This window comes from Idiotropiscis lumnitzeri, chromosome 6 (assembly GCF_059441095.1).
Source record: "Idiotropiscis lumnitzeri isolate Australia: NSW breed Sydney's pygmy pipehorse chromosome 6, RoL_Ilum_1.0, whole genome shotgun sequence".
Lineage (NCBI taxonomy): Eukaryota > Metazoa > Chordata > Actinopteri > Syngnathiformes > Syngnathidae > Idiotropiscis > Idiotropiscis lumnitzeri.
This window is the reverse complement of record NC_142396.1, coordinates 3763356-3781984: the sequence shown is the minus strand read 5'-3', so window position 1 is coordinate 3781984 and position 18629 is coordinate 3763356. Positions and strand designations below refer to the sequence as shown.

At 48.9% G+C, this 18629-nt stretch overlaps 2 protein-coding genes across 3 annotated transcripts; one reads left to right on the top strand and one right to left on the bottom strand.

Annotated features, from left to right (window-relative positions):
- Positions 1 to 139: 139 nt before the first annotated feature.
- hal (histidine ammonia-lyase) lies at positions 140 to 7777 on the bottom strand. Its single transcript, XM_088298095.1, has 20 exons — positions 7458 to 7777; positions 6491 to 6551; positions 6379 to 6406; positions 6228 to 6302; positions 6081 to 6153; positions 5917 to 5983; positions 5797 to 5834; positions 4762 to 4887; positions 3817 to 3956; positions 3687 to 3734; positions 2562 to 2709; positions 2378 to 2473; positions 2243 to 2301; positions 2026 to 2106; positions 1689 to 1754; positions 1439 to 1604; positions 1236 to 1370; positions 865 to 973; positions 723 to 792; positions 140 to 645 (listed from the first exon to the last, which is right to left on the bottom strand). Exons 1-20 carry the CDS (start codon positions 7702 to 7704, stop codon positions 514 to 516), a joined length of 1965 nt encoding a protein of 654 aa, XP_088154221.1. The 5' UTR covers positions 7705 to 7777; the 3' UTR covers positions 140 to 513.
- A 1403-nt stretch (positions 7778 to 9180) lies between these two features.
- LOC148334605 (ETS domain-containing protein Elk-3-like) lies at positions 9181 to 18358 on the top strand. Of its 2 annotated transcripts, XM_088298101.1 has the most exons (5): positions 9181 to 9595; positions 12626 to 12839; positions 13819 to 14532; positions 16344 to 16466; positions 17765 to 18358. In XM_088298101.1, exons 2-5 carry the CDS (start codon positions 12633 to 12635, stop codon positions 17867 to 17869), a joined length of 1149 nt encoding a protein of 382 aa, XP_088154227.1. In that variant the 5' UTR covers positions 9181 to 9595; positions 12626 to 12632; the 3' UTR covers positions 17870 to 18358. The 2 variants fall into 2 exon arrangements, with proteins under 2 accessions (XP_088154227.1, XP_088154228.1); XM_088298102.1 differs by lacking the exons at positions 9181 to 9595; positions 12626 to 12839 and adding an exon at positions 12938 to 13089.
- The last annotated feature ends 271 nt before the right edge of the window (positions 18359 to 18629 follow it).

Below are 18629 nucleotides of genomic sequence, written 5' to 3'. Positions count from 1 at the left end.
TCACGAGGCTAAAATCTGATTGCATAAAATTAATCTCACAACTCCAATAGTCGTAGAAGCAGCGTACTCGAGAGAGCATATGCAAAATGAAGAAATGAGACCGTTGGCGATAAATGAATACAATTTCGTGGAATAAGCATAAGAGTAAGACTTTGTAATATTTAATCTGTAATAGGATGTCGTTTGTAAATGGGGGTCAGTGTCTTCTGACGGTCCTGACGAAACAAAAAGTTGATCCGTCAGTCAAATCAATTACATAGTAAACATGAAAAGTCCACAGCTGAGACAAGGCACTGATAACGTGCAACAAACTTATTTTCCAAGTTGTTTTGCTGGCTCTCTAATATTTCCACACAATTATCCCAGATATGTCATTTTATAAGCGGGAAGGCGGCTACAGTAAGTCCAACGCTTGAGGTAGTTGTGAGGCAATACGGACTGAATCACAATCCAAAAGTTCAATGATGAGTTGACGTGATATATGCTGACGGTGGTCATTTCCATTTGGCTTCCTCAGTCGTGGCGGCAGCGCTTCCTGGGCGAGGGCGGCGACTCCAGAGAGAAGGCGGTCGGAGAGACGGGTCGCGATTCTGGGATGTATTCTGTCTGATATTTGTCAATGTAAGGCTTGGCCACGGTCCACACCTGGGTTGAAAAAACATGCAAATGGAGTTTGCGCGTGGAGATGAATTTGGGCGGACGGAGTCTCGGTCGGTACTCGCCTTCTGGTCGAGCAGCAGACGATGCACCGCCTCGATGTCCGGAGACATGAATCGGTCTTTAATCCACGGCCTGCAAAAAGTGGAACGCCGGCTAAATATTAACCTTCCTTGTTGTACCTTGGCCGTCTCGTGTTTGACTTACTTGACCACACTGCGCACCAGGTCATAGACCTTTTCCAGCGGCGTGGTGGTACGCAGCGGGCGGAGGAACTCGATGCCCTGGCAGGCCGCCAACAGCTCGATGGCCAGAACTGAGCTCCGTGACAAACATTTTCAGAGAGCGCAACAAAATGTTAAGTTTCACACCACTTCCGTCGCTCGCGCTCACTCTCGCTTTTATTTCTTTCTCTTTTATTGGCCCCTCCGCGCCAAAGGATATTTTCTCGGTCCGACATCGATTGTCAGCAAACTCATTCACCGCCATTGACGGCGAAAGACGTCAAAGATCCGTTTTTCGTTTTGGCTCGGTTGGCAGTGAACGAGTTAAGAGCAAGGAGGCGGACGTTTCCTCACCTTGCTCCACATGCTCGACCACTCTCAGCGCCTTCCGGGCAGCCCAGCCCCCCATGGACACGTGGTCTTCGGTGGCAGCGCTGGTCGACAGCGAGTCCACGGAGGAAGGATGGCACAGAACTTTATTCTCTGAAACTGGACGCAGAAAATGAGCGAGGAGCCGCGAGTCAACTTGATGCGGAAAACCAAGGCGGGAGGCGCACCCAAAGCGGCGGCGGTGCAATGAGCGATCATGAAGCCCGAATTGAGGCCGCCCTCGTTCACGAGGAACGCCGGCAGCTCACTCAGCGACGGGTTGCACAATCTCTCGATCCTCCTCTCGCTGATGGAGGCCAGCTCGTGGACGGCGATGGCGAGAAAGTCCAGAGCCTGACGGCGAGGCGGAAGCGTGAGATGGCGGCAAAAAACACCAGCCTCGCGTCCTGTTGTGGTGTCTCGGCGGGCGCTACCGACCTTTGCCGGGTACTCTCCGTGGAAATTGCCACCTGAAATTGTCTCCCCTCTTTCGGCAAAGACCATCTCGTGCAGCCAATAGGAAAAAAAAAAAAACCACATGCACGACGGCAGTTACATCAAATGCCTCCCGTTGAGGTTTGTGGGAAGGCCGTCGAGAAAAAAAAAAAAAGGATGCGGTTCCGTCATTTTTGTCAGAATCTCAAAGACAACAACAAAGAGTTGTCTTTTTTTGCAGACAAGACAAAAAAATGGTCGACTTTGAGGACCACACAAGATTAGCGGCGGCGGCGCTCGGCGACGTCTTCGGTTCATCCGAGAAAGAAAGAAAGGATACCGGGTTGTCCGTGGCGCTGTTGATTTCCGTGTTGATGATGTTCAGGACAAATTGGATGGTGTCGTTGGAAATGCCGTGGACCTTTGGGAACAGGAAGCGGATCGATGAAGACACGGCAACGCGTTCGGACGGTTTGGAAGTCGCTTCGTTGCCGAGTTTGAAGGTACGCAAGATGACCGAGCGACGGCGAGAAGCGTGAGCGCCGATTTGCGTTTACCTGAGGACAGCAGCGCATGGTGTACGCGTCCTGGACTCGGTCGCAGAAGCGATGGCTCTCTGGACACACAAGCGCACAAAAAACTCTCTCAGTCGTTTCGACGCTTGCAGAAAACGTCTTGTCGCTTCTCGCCACCTGCGATCTCGGAAGGATGGTGATCGGAGTCCAGCAGCGAGCGGAAGCGCAGGGCCACCTCCACTTGTCCCGGGTGGGGCCTCAGCGAGTGGATGTCTGCATCGGAAGGAAAAAAAAAGGCAATCGGTCAAAGTCAAGCTCCATGTGGCGCGACGGAGTTGAAAGGTGTCGGCGTGGCGCTCACCGCTGTCGAAGGCCTTGGTGGTTCCCTTGAGCACCTCCAGCGTGAGCGCGGCGATGATGTCGGCCTGGCGGGCGATGGCCTGGGCTCGCTCCACGGCCTCCGCCCCCAGCGACGTGATCATCTGGGTGCCGTTAATCAGAGCCAGGCCCTGCCGGCGGCACGGAGAACGCACGCTAGCGACCGCCGCGCAAATCATCTCGTCAACTCAATTTGCGTGGTGACCTTTTCAAAAAGCCTTCCACTGATCTTGCAAAGGAAGAGGAAGATGATCTTTGCTGACCTCGATTTTTTTTTTTTTTGCTGGTCTTTCGTTCTGACCAGTAGAAGACCCCTAAAGTGCCCACAAAACTTTTTTTCTGGGGGTCAAGCAGAGCACAACTTTGACACGACTACTTTTGCTTTTGCGACACCTCAAAATGAAACAAGAAAATGTCTACAAAAGCAGCGTGAGTGACTTTAGATCGCTGCATGGTTCAAGTTGAACTTTTTTTTTTTTTTTTTTGAACATTGCATTCCTTTTCTCTCAATCACGACAGACTTTCTTCCAGCTAGCGCGACACCTACTCGATTTGAGTGCCAACGTGTCGGCATTTCTCTCCCACATGGTCGACGTGACCCGCCGAGATTTACTGCCTACTCTCCAACTTCTTCTCAAAACCTGTGCTGAGCTTCAATCCAAAGCAATGCGACGGCGCCATCTACTGGGATCGATTCGTCACGACGGTGGTTTGAATGTGCACGGACAAGCGGAGTGAAACCCCCCGTTGAAAAATGGACTTGGATTGCAGTTGCAAAGGAAGTGAATTCAGGTTTCACCCGAGTAGCGTGCCGGAAAGGCTTTTTCACTTGACCGATGAGTCAACGATATCGTCAGCGGGGATTTGGGAAGGATTCCAAATGCGCAACTTTTCAGAATCAGCTCACTCATCATGCTTCGCAAACTTTGACAATCGGCTTTGTAAAAGTCGCTGGACTGGGCGACGCTGCGTAGAAGGGAATGAATGAGTGAAGGATTGTGAAAACAAGCCAGGCTGTGTATTTTGGGATGGATGATGCAACGTGGTCCCGGCGGATCCGGCCGGGGTCCTTCCCTTTTGTGCAAACACAGGAAAATATGCACATTACCTCCTTGGGCTTCAGCGAGATGGGCTTGAGGCCGTGCGCCTGCAGGACCTGCTCACACACAAAAGAGGGAGAGAAGCAAAAACAAAAACCAAAAATTGCGGCTGCAGCGGCAGGTGAGATCTCATCTTACGTATTTGGCGTCGGCCCATCCGCTCTTGGGCGACCACATTTTGCCCTCGCCCATCAGCCCCAGCGCCAAGTGAGAGAGCGGCGCCAGGTCCCCGCTGGCGCCCACCGTGCCCTTCTCGGGGACGAACGAGAGGCAGGAAGCTGCAACGTCGACCCGCAGCGTGACTTAACGCCGACTCGTTTGTCGCGTTACGAGCCGTCTCGCGTGCGTGTTTGACTTTGGGATGCGCCGCCGGAGTCAAGTGAAAATATCACGCCGCCGTCGCCGCCGACGCTTTCAACAGTCCAATCCAAAATGAAACTAACCCGCCACTGACGTCACTCACAAAGCCACACAACTACAAGAATGTGTTTTTATGGACTTTGGCTTGATTATGCATCCCCGAGAAAGTTTTTTCCAGATTAAAAGTGTTCTTTTTTTTTCTCTTTTCTGCACTCAAACAAAGGAACGCGCGCGCGTGTGTGAGTAGCGTTGCACATTCATTGGTGAGCAATTCTACGGGGAGTCGGAATGTTCCCTCGCCTCGGCGTGTGTTCCAAGCGTTTTTTTGAACGGCAACGACTTGCTGTCGTGTGTTCTACGTTGACGTTTGTTGCTCAAAGAACAACGGGAACAAAATCCATTTCATTCATCGTGACGTCCGTGAGCGGCTTCAAGCCTTAGCTTCGCATCTACAAACGAACTCGGTCAGGCTAGGAATAAAGTTGGAAGTCAAGGTGACGTAGAGCAAAAGTATTTTTCCACTTGAAACGTTTCGAGCCGGCCCAAAACCAAACGCCAAGCGCATCATCCTTGCGAGTGTTTTGTCACATTTTCAAAGTTTGAAGTGTTTGTTCGGAAATGGCGACGGCGGCTCTCCTTGCCCACATGCCGGGGCATCGCAGTGGCTTCCCGCAAGTTGACCGCTCGAGGCGGTCCGAATGTGGCGGAGGTGACGGCGCTCACCGTTGAACGCCTGGACCATGGCGTGCAGCGTCTCCAGAGAGATGCCGCTGTGCCCTTTGGCCAGCACGTTGATCCTCAGCGCCAGCAGCATGCGGGTCCTCTCCGGGCTCAGCGGGTTTCCCACACCTGCGCAACACCGACACGCATCCCGTTTCATATTCAAAACAATCACAAAGAGCAATCCATCTGATACTTTTTTTTTTTTACGGGAAATGTAGCGTCGACTTCAATGAGAAGCCACGCTTTTTTCTTTTTTTAAAATGGAGCCAATTCTACAAAACAGTGAATCTAAATTGGGATTGCTTTAGTCAACAAATAAAGAGAGCCGGACAGTCGGAACCGAGGCGGAACAGCCCGGCCGGACGCCCATTTTTGGGTCGGGGAGTGACAAAATAAAAAAAAAAAAACAATTTTAAAAAACGGCTTCAATTAACAAAGGCCGGAGGTGGATTTTAGTCCGGCCCACAAATCGTCTCTCAAAAGTTCATCTCAAAAATGGCCTCCGAACGCGTCTTTAGCGCCGTCAGCAACAATTTGTGAGTGACGAGACGTGCGACGGCAGCGCGCGTTCAAGCGGGCCTCGATTTCCTTATTCTGACATCACGCGCCTCCCGCCTGCTACGGGGGGGGCAACACCACAATCGTTATGACACCAGCTGTGCGCACTTACTGGCATTGGGCACGTTCGTGGAGAAGAAGAAAGAAGAATCAGACAAATATGTCCAAGAAAAGCCCATAAGAAAGTTAAGCGGATTTGATGAGCTCATTAGACAGATAATAATGTTTCAATAAATCTCTGGCGCTACCGCCTCTCCGGCGGCGCCGTCACGCACAAACACAATTTTTATGAAAAAGGCCGGAGGGTCGAGGCCAAATGGGTACTGAGATCACGGTCGGACGGGGGGGGGACTGAGCGGCAAAAAAAAGCTTAAGTGCCCAGCTCTGAAATATATCGAACCCAATTACTCCAAACGCAAAGACAATTTGAATTTGAAAAAAAAGAAAAATGCAATCCTGTTTGCAATTGCGGCTTACCTGCCGAGTGTGAGCGCACCAAGTTCTCTTGCAGCTCCCTGAGCAACACAAACAAAGAGAAAAATCACAACAACTCGTGTTTCAGCTCAACACATTGATTTCATTATTTATTTATTTTACTTGAGTTTGCTGACAGGAATGACGGTTCGAGCAAATTTGCCAAAGCCGGTGGTGATCCCGTAAACAACTGCAAGCGGAAACGGAGGGAAAAAAACAAAACAAAACACAATTGAGTTGTGCGGAATCGCGTTCGACAAAATGGCGCCGGCGTTGACGGGAGCGACCTTTGTTTTCCTTGACGATGGTGTCCAAAAGCTCTCGGGATTTCACCACTTTCCGCTCGGCTTCCGCGGCCAGCTGACGGGAAAAAAAAGAAAAAGAAAAAAAGTCAGTCCAAGTTTTCAGTCAAGAGCGTGCGGATGCTCGCCGACCGTGATCTTGTAGAGGCCTCGGCCCAAGTTGACCAAGTCCGTCGACGTCAGGCTCTCGCCGTCCAAGCAAATACTCTGCACGGCAAACAAAGCAAAAATATTCGGTAGGCACGCAAATAGGGAGCAAAAAAAAAAAAAAGACCAGCCTTACATCTTCAGGTTCTCGGTACGCCGCTGTGCTAGTTGGTTTTATGTAAGGAGAAGCGACGAGAGCGTTGAAATGCAAAATATCTTTCGACTCGGAAGATTGACAGAATGGATACAGGTGGGAAACGCCAGGCGTGCACGGGATGAAGTCCGGACACATGGTGTCGCCGTGGATGGCTGCAAGCACAACACAAGTCAGCGTTCTGCTCACTCCACAAAATAGTGTTGAAAAAAAGGAGAAATAAACAACGGCGATAACATCAAGAGAGGAAGCGAGGAAAGTGGCTGTGCTTCAAAATTGGCCAAAGTCGACTGGAACGGGACGCAGCACCCGCCTGACACCATTTGGAGGACTTTGGCTTCGCTTCACTCGGCGTCAAGTTCAGATGTTCTAGTGGGCTTTCCCAGACATTTTTAAGGTCACGTCGACATCGCGGATGTCAGAAACGCAAATATGGCACGACGGTGACATTATCAGAGGCTGACAGCAACATTTGAGGAGCGGCAAAGATTGCTGGCGAGTCGTGGCAATGCATGCTCTTCTGGACAGACGCAAGCCATATCTTCACAAAAAAACAGCGCCGTCCGGACCAAAGTTGAACTGCGCTGCGGAATTTTACTTCCCCTCTCCAAAAAAAATAAATAAAACGTTTTTGTTTTGTTTTTAAATAAAGTTGTACACATCATCGGTCACATTACTGGTGAAAATATTTTGCTCTCATTTTTTTTTTTTTTACACATCACAAAAAAAAAGGCATTTGAACAGGATGGTGGTGACTTTTTAGATTTACTGGAAATATTTTTGGAATTTTGATTCATAAAGGTTGAAATAGATTTCAATTCACATTGTTCATGAGAAGAGTCGAGGTCGCAAGCGGCCAAAAATGCAACGTTTTCAACTTGCAAATGACCAACTTTCCGCAACTGCATAAGAAAAGTCACACGGCATCAAACGACACGCTCAACTACCACCGTAAGTGTTTTTCTTTTTTTTATGGCGGACAACGGAGCTCTATCGTAAAGCGAGGACGCTCCTACAAAGGGTCAAGTGAGCCAATTTTGTATTTTTTTTTTTTATCTAACCCAGTTCGACAAAGTCGTTATCCTCCAGGACGTCGTCGACGGTGTCGTCGGCGTCCAGCAGACCGAGCCCCTGACACCTTCGCACCACGAAGCGGGCGTCCTTGAGGGCCGCGAAACCGCCATCGTCCGGTTTGTTCTTCATGTAGCGCTTGAGGGCTTCGTGGCCCAGCCAGCGGATCGTGGCCGAGCCGTCCCGGCACGGCACCGTCAGCCACTCGTCTCGGACGTGCACGGTGAAGCGAGGCATGGCGCCACTGAGCGCCTGGAGGTCGCGGACCTCCACAAGGTACCGGCCACACGGCGGACGCGGACCAATCAGACAACGGCCGCCCGGGGCCACGCCTCAGGCGGACCGCGCGCGGACTGACCGAGCGAACCAGACCCCCCCCCCCTCCCCCTCCCAGGGAAGGTCACACGGGAGTTGTTGCGACATCGTGGGCGAAATCCACTTTGGTGACTTTGTTTTTTGTAAATCACGTCAGTCTAAGCTTTTGAAAGAAAAGCTTAGCAAGCGTATTCATTTCTAAAGTAGTTTCGCGGGGACCCTGAGTTTCATAACATTTTACGATGGAGACACTCAATATAAGTTTACCATGAAAAAGGGAGTAAATGTGGAAAAATCGCGGAAAGACCCCATATAATAATAATAATAATAATAATAATAAATGAGAATCAGCAGGTCGCGCACCGCGCGTATGCGGGGTTCGGCCGGACAGTGATAAAAAAAAGAAATGAATAATTTATGGATCAAAGGGGGAAGGCTTGTGACCTGGCACCCGGGAACAGGAGGAACGTAAATAAAATAACTTTGATATTTAATAATAAAATGTAAAAACTATGAAAAATATGTCATAAAATATTCCAATAATAATAAAAATATTGACTCGTCGGGTCCTGCAATTATGAAAAAAAACCGTCAAGATCCTTTATTTTAACCGTTTTAATCTTATTGAATAATTTAAGAAAAACATAACCATATCACATATTCAGTTAAAAAAAATCAAACCATCAATAATCAAAGATTACATAGTATCAGGAAATCAGATGAATAGATATTGCAAACAAATCAAGACACGAGAGTACTTCATGCTCTGTAAACTCTTAATTACACTCGGATGCCCCCTAGTGGTCGCGAGGCCCTAAGCAGGCGCTTGCCTGCGTTTCGTTTATTGGATCTAAAAAAAAAAAAAGATTTTAAATCAAGTGACACGCTAATTTTGTTTCAATAAATAAAGACAACGGGTAAATGATTCTGTAGGTTTGTTTCTCAATTTGGCCACGTCCCACTGAAGAGACAATGACAGGAATCAAATCAATGAGTTTTGTTGACTGATTGTCGCAAAATCGTATTTAAATCAAGCTTTACGCTAATTTTATGGAAAATATATCTGGGTAAATGATTGCGTAGAGGCGTTTGTCACATTGACAAAGTCCTCCCGAAGGCACCATGACGGTGATTGAATGGTGAAATTGAACATTGAAAAAATGGATTAAAGTCAAGTAATACACCAAAAGAATGAAGGAAAACTTCAATAATGTTCTGTCGGCGTTTGTCAAGGGCGAATAAACTGCTTAGACGCCTTAAAAGAGTGGAAAGCGAATTCTTTTTGTGCGAGGTGGTCACGTTGACGAGGCTTTCCTGAAGGCACCGTGACCGCCAGCGATGCGAAGCGATGATGTCAGTTCAGGGGCCGTCGGATATTTCGCCGATACCCCCCTCCCTAAAAACAAACCCTCCCCCACCATCTTTCGTTCTTTTTCTTTTTCTCTCTCTCTCTCTCCCCCTAACTCCCTCTCCTTGTTTCCGTGCGTGTCGCTCGCCATGTGTGTCGGCCGACGGGCGTCCGTCAGCGGCTCAGCACCAGAGGCGAAGAGGAGGGGAGGAAAAGTGTGTTTACACAGACGGCAGAGCGGAGCGCCTGGGGAATCGTCGGCGAGAGGAAGTGAGCCGCCGCCGGCTCTGCGTCTGCCCGCTTTGACTTCCTGCTCGGAGAAAGAAAAAGCGCAGGATCCGATTTCAGGCCGAGCACTAGCCGCGTAGCAAGCAAGCAAGCAAGCATGGAAAAACAAGCCTCCTCTCCGGGGGCGTCGCGCTGAAGTTCCTCGGCGGGGAAGAAAGGCCGCGGAAGTGATCGCAGGTAAGCAATTCTTTTGGAGTTTTTAGCTTTGTTCTTGTCACCCAAGTTGGTTTTCTACTTTCTTGTTCAAAGCCAGTGAACGCAACACTTTTTTTCGACGTGAATAGCAGCTTGTCGCTCTCTTTCTCTCTTTCTCTTTTTTTTTTTCTGCTCTTCTCTTTTCTTCCTTCCGGTGTGCTTCCGAGCAACAACTTAGACAAAAAAAAAAAAACTAATTTTGACTTTTTAAACAACACGCTTGGTTTGATTTTCCGAACCTTTTTGCATCTTCGTTGTTTGCCACGTACAGACTTTTAGGATTTTTTTTTAATTCATGCGCTAGATAAAATAGAAAAATAGAGGCGAGTAACCAGCAGCTACTAACTAGTCACTACTAACTTATTATCTAGTAACTAACTACTAGATGACCTTGCTAGAAATAGGCTAACATCGGTTATTGTCATATTGTGGCATTCATTTGTCTTTAACCTTTCAAATTATTATTATTATTTTTGCAGAATGGTAAGGTTGTAAAATAACCAAATAAAATGACATTAACATCTTTTCTGTGACCATTTATTTTCTTTTGCACTGCTACTACTTCAGTCTTTGTTTCGCATGTTATAAAATGTTATTTGGTCAGCAGAGAGTTTCAACACTTTGTAAAAATCTCAACTGGAATGCAGTAAGCCGCAAAACGCCTCTTTCGGAAACTCACAATATTACAGGAAATTGCTCCCTTGTCCCAAAATTGATCAATGATGTCATCTGGTCGAAAAAAAAATGCAAGTGTTGAGTCTACAAGGAACCCATTTGACCTCAATTGTATGAGTCAAAGCAGTTAATAACAAGGAGTTAGACAACGTCGTTTTCACATGGTTAAAAGCGGCCGCAATAAAGGTGAACAAATGGAAATGAGGGAAAAAAAACAACCACCCTTGAAAAGAAAGTTTCATTGCTTTTGCATAAACACAGCTAAATATATTCAAAAGCAAAAATAAAATAAAAAGAGGGTTAAAACAAACAAACAAACAAAACCCGACAGCAGCAGAGGGGAAAGCATTGTGATGAAATCACGACTTGGACTTTTTCCACGTCCAGCCGAACAAACGAGCGAGCGAGCGAACGAACGAACGGGAAGCAGGCGAGATGTGGTCACGACCGAGTAATGTCTGCAGCGCGCCGTCTACTAATCTCATTAAGAGTTTCCGTTGGGCCGACACACTGGGCGGCTTTGTGAGCCGGCTGAGGACGCGTCCGCGTCTCGGCACAAGAACGGCGGCCGTGACTCACCCAACGCAGCCGAGCGGCCCGGAGGAGAGGAGAGCTGAGCTTCTCTTTAGACTTCGGATCGCATCGGATCCCAAAAAAATGGGCCATGACTGAAAAACACAAACAAAGCAAACACACGTCGCTTTAGTTTAACAGAACATAAGAGACATTTTTCTAAAAATCAAATCAGTGATGTGCAGCCAGGCTGTCAAAATTAATCGTCAACTAATCGAGAAGGATTTGAATCATCATCTTTATTTAACTTGAAGAATTTTTCTCAGATTTCTGTCGTGCTTTGCAAATTTGCAAACATCTGCTTGGACTGAATCCGATTGGAAAAATAGGTTGCAGCATATATATATATACATATATATATATATATGCAATTCCTTTTTTTTTTAACTAATTCATCGCAAAAAATCCATAATGAATTGTAATTAATCACATTTTCTACCACTATTTTTTGTGAAGCTTTTAACAGAGATTTACGCAAATAATATGTAATGAATGTAAACTCACCAAATGTGAAGTGTATTTTAGATCAAAGACTGTTCTAATCATCCATCTTTACAGGAATTTATCTTAGAAACAATTCTCCAAACCTCTCCATTAAGTTGTGCCAACAAGCAGCAACACTCCAGCAAGTGTTGCTTCGCAAGGCGCTGCTCAGTGCTGCCTGACGTGTTGTGGCACCATGCGGTACTGCACTGAAATTGCGCAACTCCAAATTCAAACTCGCTTGGAGACTGTGGAAAAACTCCCAAAACAAAGTGAGTCGTGGAAAACGGCATTTCTTCCATGTACCATACCTGATGTCGATCTTGTCAGCAGTGGGAAGTGTGTGTCGGCGGCGCACGGAAGCACCCCCCCCCCACTGCGGGATCCCCTCGGTCGGCCCATTTGCCCTTGCAAGCAGAATGGCAGGACGTCCTGAATTTGACAGCTTTGTAGTTTCACATGTCCCTTTGCAAAAGCAGCGAATGGCGTTTGTCGGGAACCCGTTGTGCACCGTCACTGCTGCCGCCTCGCCCCTCGTCCACACCCGTCTTTTAGCTTGCTGGCTGTTTGCCGCATTGGGTGACGAACGGTCTTTGTGCGTGCTATCGTTACTCATTTTGCTAGCATTTGCGTAATGCGACGAGACAATTACCCTCTCGGCATGCGTCAGCTGCAATTTATTTCTTTATTTTTCTTTCCATCTGTGTGTCTCAGTCCTGCGGACTGCCATTGGGCCGCAGCCCGGTGGTTGGGCACCTCTGCTGAATTGTTCCTCTTTTTGGGGGCCGGGGGGAGGTGCTACGCTATTACAGTTGTGTGAGCCCACTCGTATTTGCCGTTCCACATTTTTTCAAATGTGTTGTCTTACAAATAAAAAAAAAAAAAGAACTCAATGGAGCCTCTCACAATGTCCGCCAAAATTGGGTCCGCAACGCCGGCCCCCAAGGAGGAACTCAAATCAAACTCAATGTCTTTTGAATGATCTGCGTTACCCCCACTTTGCCTTTCTGAAGACTTGTTTACCATCTTCCAAAGTGCGCTGAAGCTCACGGCCACCTTGTCACTCACATTTTTGTGAGCAACCCGAGACAAAAAAGAAAAATTGTCTGAGTGTCGGCTTGTAAGACCGCTACAAAAAAAAAAAAAAGTCCAAAGAACTCAGCGATGAAACGTTGGTTCCATACTTGATGCCACATGACTTGAGGAGTCGAGCAACAAAAGTGCCAAGTGAGCATTGGGGCTTGTGCGTGCGAGACTTACGTGCTTTTGGCTTTTGCGCAGCGCGGCGATGGACAGCGCCATCACTCTGTGGCAGTTCCTGCTGCAGCTGCTGCTGGACCAGAGCCACAAGCACCTGATCTGCTGGACGTCCACCGACGGCGAATTCAAGCTGCTCAAGTCCGAGGAGGTGGCCAAGTTGTGGGGGCTGCGCAAGAACAAGACCAACATGAACTACGACAAACTCAGCCGGGCCCTGCGCTACTACTACGACAAGGTAACTCCACAAACTCTTGGAAGGTCGCTCCAGCTCTCATTGTAGATTGTAGCAAAAAATAAATGAATAAATACTTGGACACAATATAATGTCCCGTGTGCCCCCCCACCCCCCCCCCCACCCGTCGAGACGCGTCATTCGGGTTACGACTGGAATTTAGCATCTCAATCCATCGGAGTGGCGGCCATTTTGTCATCACGGCGCCCTCTGCTGTCGACTGAAAATGACATCGCGGTTGCTCAGCGCTCAGGTAACGACAGTCACCGATCGCCCGTTTTCTGCGTTTGGTCGTTTGCAAGCCGAGCCGTGATTGGTCGCTACCTTTCGGTCGACAGCAAGTGGCAAAATGGCCGCCCCCGTCAGATGGATCAAAACGCAATATTATTGTCACGCGCAACATTTTTTGACTGGACTTTAAAGACCTCGTGTGGAGTAATCTTGAGTCGACGTAATAAATCTATTTTAAGAATACTCACGTTGGTATCAATCCACGCGACGCACCACTCGTTTTTCAAAATGGATTGCCTTTCTCAGAAGCAAAACGCTTGCGAAAGCAGACGCGGTCAAAGTGTTTGTGGCAAAGAAGACTCGTCAACACTGGCTTGAAATTCCCAAAATTTACCACAGCCAAATGGGTCAATTTTTTTTGGGTTCATTTTGGGCCGACTCCGACGCTTCCCAGAATACAAAAAATGCATCGCCACACAGCTCGGAGGCCTTTCGCCGAAAAATGCAAACAGCGCGCTACGACGGAGACGGACGTCATTCCCCAAGAATATCGGCGACAAAAGCACCTAGGACGTTAGCGTTCAAAATCCAAACGTGAGTATTCTGAAAATCAATTTAGGACTCACGAGGCGACAAATTGTCAGGGATTTTGTTTTCGCAAACCAGGATAAACCTTCCACCAAAGTTGTTGAGTGCCGATACTCGTATCGGTTTGAAAAAAACGTTTTTGCTTCCTTTTCTTTTTCGACAGAACATCATCAAGAAGGTCATCGGCCAGAAGTTCGTCTACAAGTTCGTCTCCTTCCCCGAGATTCTCAAAATGGACCCGCGGATGGTGGAGATGGGCTTGGCGGCCGGCAGGTTCCCCTCGCGGGAGGGCGAGCCCCACGAGGCCGGCGTGGATGAGGAGGCGGCGGACGAGGGCGAGGAAGAGGCCGACGAGTGCCGGCGGAGGGTGCGGCCGGCGGCCGCCTCGGGGGTGCCGGCGAGCCGCAACGACTACCTGCACTCGGGGCTCTACTCGTCCTTCAGCGTGGCGACGCTGCGCAACCGGCCGCAGCTGCTGCGGGCGCTCCGCCACGAGCCGCGCTCCGTCATTCGCTTCGGCGCCAACGACGCCAACGCCGAGGCGTACGTTTGCCCCGCCACGCCCCGACGGCCCCCCTCGCCCTCCCCGCGCCGTAACGACGAGGACGAGGACCGGGACTCGTGGGAGCGAGGCGCGCAGCCCCTCAACTTGTCGTCCGGCCGCAGGGAGCGAGACCTGAGGCCTCCTCCGGATACGAAGGGCGGCAGAAGCTCCGCCTCCTCCTCCTCGGGACTCCCGGCCAAAAGCAAAAAGCCAAAAGCTCTGGACATCTCGGCGCCCTCCCTGCTGCTGGCGGGCAGCGACATCGGCTCCATCGCCCTCAACAGTCCGGCGCTGCCGTCCGGATCGCTCACGCCCGCCTTCTTCACGGCGCAGGTGAGCACACAAGTCACATCAACGCTAGCAAAAAACTAAAACAAAAAAAAAATTCCAAAGTCCAAAGTGTTGTTTGAATGAACACTGAGAGATGAGCATTCGCACCGAAGCGTTTGTCGGAATGCAGAAAGTTTCACATTCCATCTGATATGACTTCATTTTTATTTATTTTTTTTCCCAGCATCCGACGGCCTGAAATTTTTTGGCAATCAAAAGTGTAAATGTCGGGACGTGAGCTTGCGCACTTTTGTTTGTCACGCGTTCGTTTGAATCGGTTCTGGGAAAAAAACAATGACTTGCGACAGTGACTCGAAAGTCGAAATGCCGCGAGATGAACATTGTCGTTGTCTACGTGGGGCAACGAAATGCCACCTCAATTTTGGTTTGACAAATGTTTTTTTGAGTGCTTCAACGATGAGTCCAAACAATTTTGTGAATGCAAAGCACGCAAAATGCTTTCCGGCGAGAAAAACGTGTAAATGCTGAGATGAACATTCCGAAATTCAAATACAGAGCGGATGAAAAATAAAGACATCCCATTGTCTTGCTTTTAGCGGCGCGGATGCGAAAAGTGTGCCGTGTTCTCCGTGCGGACGACGTTTGAATTTGCCAATCCTCGCCTGGCGTCGCTGACCAACGGAAACTCGGTCATTCACAATGTCCCGCCGTGGCAGCGTCGTGACCAATGAACACTTTCCTGCCGCGCTAGCATTAGCATTGAGAACGAGCGGTTTTAGTTTTAAAATCCAAACGAGGCGATGGACTTACCTGTCAAGCGAATCCCGTGCGGCCTGTCAGGTGGCCTCGGCTTCGCTTCATCGTGCTTGTCTGGCGCCTCGGTCATTGGCAAACAAGTTGTTTGCCGGCAGGAGATATTCGGCGGTAGTTTCAGCGAAGCTCCTGCGACCCAAGCAAAGCGCGAGGCTTCTTGTTCCCAAAACCTTTCACGGACAATGAAAATTGCCGTCGAAAAGGCTCAAGTCGCAACGCAGCGGTGCTTTGACATCAAAGTTGAATTTGTTGTTTTGCTAAACTGGCGCCGCTCGCATCTCAACCGAGTTCCAAGTCACACGTTTGTCAGAACGACGCCAGTCCGAGTCTTCACTCACACGAGTACTCGCCGATATCGAGGACCCGGTCGCTTCAAATAAGGTCGCGTGGACCTGATAGCGATATCTGCCGCTTCGCTACGCGGCTATACCTAATGAATGAATGAATAGCAAGCCATTTGCAAAAGCCGATTTTCATTTCAGGGTTTTGTTGGTGCGTTGCGGTTTTTGTTGCCATCCGGTGAGATGGTTTTGGAGCCGGAGCGCCGCCAGTTTGCGCTTTAGCCATGCGGCTGCCTTCATCGCATCGGCAGGAGAGTTGTTGTCAAATGTTTGTCGCTGACCGCAGACTGACAAAGTGCGACGCGGGGCGGGGTCAAAACAAGACGCAGAAGCGGCGAAAATGTCGGCGAGCCGAGCGGAGGCGAGAGGCCCTTAAGTGATGCCATATGCGCCAATAATTCCGTTCACAACGCGAGTGGGGCTGCAACACTGGCTCGCTTCTCTGAGGTGACGTGTGGAAGATCCAGAGAGAGAAATTGATTTCATATGTTTTCTCTCTTGTTAACCCCCCGGCCCCCCTCCCCCTGTATTCCAAGAGGAAAAACCGCAGACTTCCTTCCTGCTCCGCCGGTTTGTTTTTCCAAAGGCCAAAAGGCGCTCGTCCATTTTGCATTTTCAGCATGTTTTGCATTAGCCCCGAAAGAAGCATTCCGTGCGCTCCTCTTGACGCCGTGCTTTTTCTTCTGGCTCTTTTTCCAGACTCCCTCCGGTCTTCTGCTGGCTCACAGTCCGCTCTTGTCCGGCATCCACTTCTGGAGCAGCCTCAGCCCCGTGGCCCCGCTCAGCCCCGCCCGGCTGCAGAGCCACGGATCCTTGTTTCAGGTGAGCAAAAGAAAAAAAACACGCAAACCTTCAAAAGTATACGTTCAGATGCTGGTGATTTAACTTCAAATTTCATTCTTCAGTGCCTAGAACAAAAGTGCAAATATTGATGGGGTTTGATTTCACCCGTATTTTGTGTCATAAATCGATTTTAGGAATGCTCACGTTTGTTTTTTCAACGCAAATGTCCTCGATTCAAAGTTGAAACCATAGCGTTGAACGTTTTTGGTCGGATTCGACCGGCGGTTTGTGAGCGCCGGAGGCTTTTGCTTTTGCTTTTGAGGATGCGCTGCGTTGGCCACAAATCGTTCTCGCCGTTGGAGAGATCGGGCCGTGCACGGAGAATATTTTGCATCGGGGAATTTGTTGTGCTCGATCGCTGACTCGCGTGACGCCACGTCGCTGCCGTTCCGGTTTTTCCCAAGATCTCAAACGCTCAGTTTTCAAATGGGGGCAGTCGGGGGCGGAGCTACGGGGGGGGGGGCGGTGGTGGCCACGGCCATTCCTTGTCACATGGTATCAGAATCTGTTCCGGGTGAAGAACAGATTCGGTGTCACCCGAAATCGGGAGGGACTTTTTCAAGCCAATTACTTGGCTGAGATGTCGTTGCTTGCCGTGGCAGTCGCAGTCACAATTTTTAGGGAATAAACTGCACACATCTGCCAGTCTTGCCCAACACATACAAGCAGAAACAACAACCCCCAAAAAAAGTTTACAATTGGAAAGAATTTTTTTTTTTTCAGCATCGATCACGTGCGCAAAATGATGTCGGGCATCGGAGAACTCTGATTGGCTGTTAGCAGGCAAATCTGAGCAAAGAAAATGGCATCAAATTACGCTCGGCAAAATGGGACTTTTTGCTTTGACTTTGGAGTTTGTTCTGGAAGTTTTTATCTATTTGTGCATTTGATTTCACGAGGCCTGACTGCGTGGATGCCATGAATAACATGACGGCTGACGTTGCATCACCGTGGCCACCCCAATGAAAAGTTTTTAGCTCCACCTGAGAGAGAGTAAAAGTGGAAAAACAAAAAATCTTGTTGAGTCCAGTCGTCATCAAGAGAAATGATTGCAGGCAAGAAAACAAACCCAATTTGATCGATCAAATGTTGAAGTTGGGCGCTTGTGATGGTCATTTTGAACTCGGAGACAAACAGGAAGAGGCACAATGAAGAAATAACAGGAAGCCCGAGCGGTGTTCCTCACCGGAAAGTGAGCCATTCACCGCGCTTCCGCCGACGCGCACGTGCCTCATCCACCCTCCTAACTGCGGGCCCGCCTTTCTGTTCCTCCGCAGTTCCCCAGCCTAATCAACGGACACATGCCTCTCCCTCTGCCGAGCCTGGAAGGAACGCCTTCCTCGTCGTCGTCGTCGCCGCCGCCCGGCGTTCGCAAGTGCTGATTCCGAGCCGAGCGCCCCAACCGAGACGGATGGATGTCGCGCCGTCTTCATTCTGCTCAACTTCCTCCTGAGACACGTTTGTGACCTCATTTGGGTGTTTTTTTTTTGCACTTGGATTGCTTGAGGTTGCAGTGGTGTGAAAGCACTCCGTTTAAAAAAAAAAAAAAGAGAGAGAGAGAGAAAAGCCATATTGCTCGCTGCTCAATTCCAGGGAGAAGCTCATTCATAAGCTCTGCTCTTCTTTCACTTTTTTTTTTTTTATTGTATGTAACATATGCACTATGCTTCTCGGATCGCACCGGCTGTGCCTTCATTTTGGTGTCCTGACCTCCCAACAAAAGATTTTCAAATGAATGAAAAGCCTTTTTTTTTTTAGTACTTGCTCTTTTTTGATACTGGACGTGGTCGACAGTTTGTATTCTGTCCAATTTTGTTTTGTGAAGAATGTCCACCATCCATTTTCAATAAACCGAGCATTGAATGCTCGAATGCTGTGACTTTTTCATTCGTCGCAGAGAAGTCAAACGAATCATGTTCTGTTTAATTTTCTTTCCTCATCTGCAATTAAATTGCACATAGCAGCAGAAACAATTGTTGGCAAACGATTTTCCTTCAAAACAAACGACTAAACAAGGCCACGTGAGCACGGGAAGCCGCTCGAGCTCTTTTCGATTCCATGTCCCGTATCTTACGAGTACGACCTTCGGCGGGATGTGGACGAGATGGAATCCGTGCTCACATTTTTGCCTTTGAGTGTGAT

Bases quoted from the DNA above. Each gene is read 5' to 3' on its own strand.
- hal (XM_088298095.1), bottom strand. From the start codon at position 7,704: ATGCCTCGCTTCACCGTGCACGTCCGAGACGAGTGGCTGACGGTGCCG. The intron at 2,302-2,377 runs GTGGCGAGAAGC...TTGTGTGTCCAG, and splicing joins CCATCCTTCCGAGATCGCAG to AGAGCCATCGCTTCTGCGAC. The intron at 793-864 runs GTAAGTCAAACA...CACTTTTTGCAG, and splicing joins CTGGTGCGCAGTGTGGTCAA to GCCGTGGATTAAAGACCGAT.
- LOC148334605 (XM_088298101.1), top strand. From the start codon at position 12,633: ATGGACAGCGCCATCACTCTGTGGCAGTTCCTGCTGCAGCTGCTGCTG. The intron at 12,840-13,818 runs GTAACTCCACAA...CTTTTTCGACAG, and splicing joins TGCGCTACTACTACGACAAG to AACATCATCAAGAAGGTCAT. The intron at 16,467-17,764 runs GTGAGCAAAAGA...GTTCCTCCGCAG, and splicing joins GCCACGGATCCTTGTTTCAG to TTCCCCAGCCTAATCAACGG.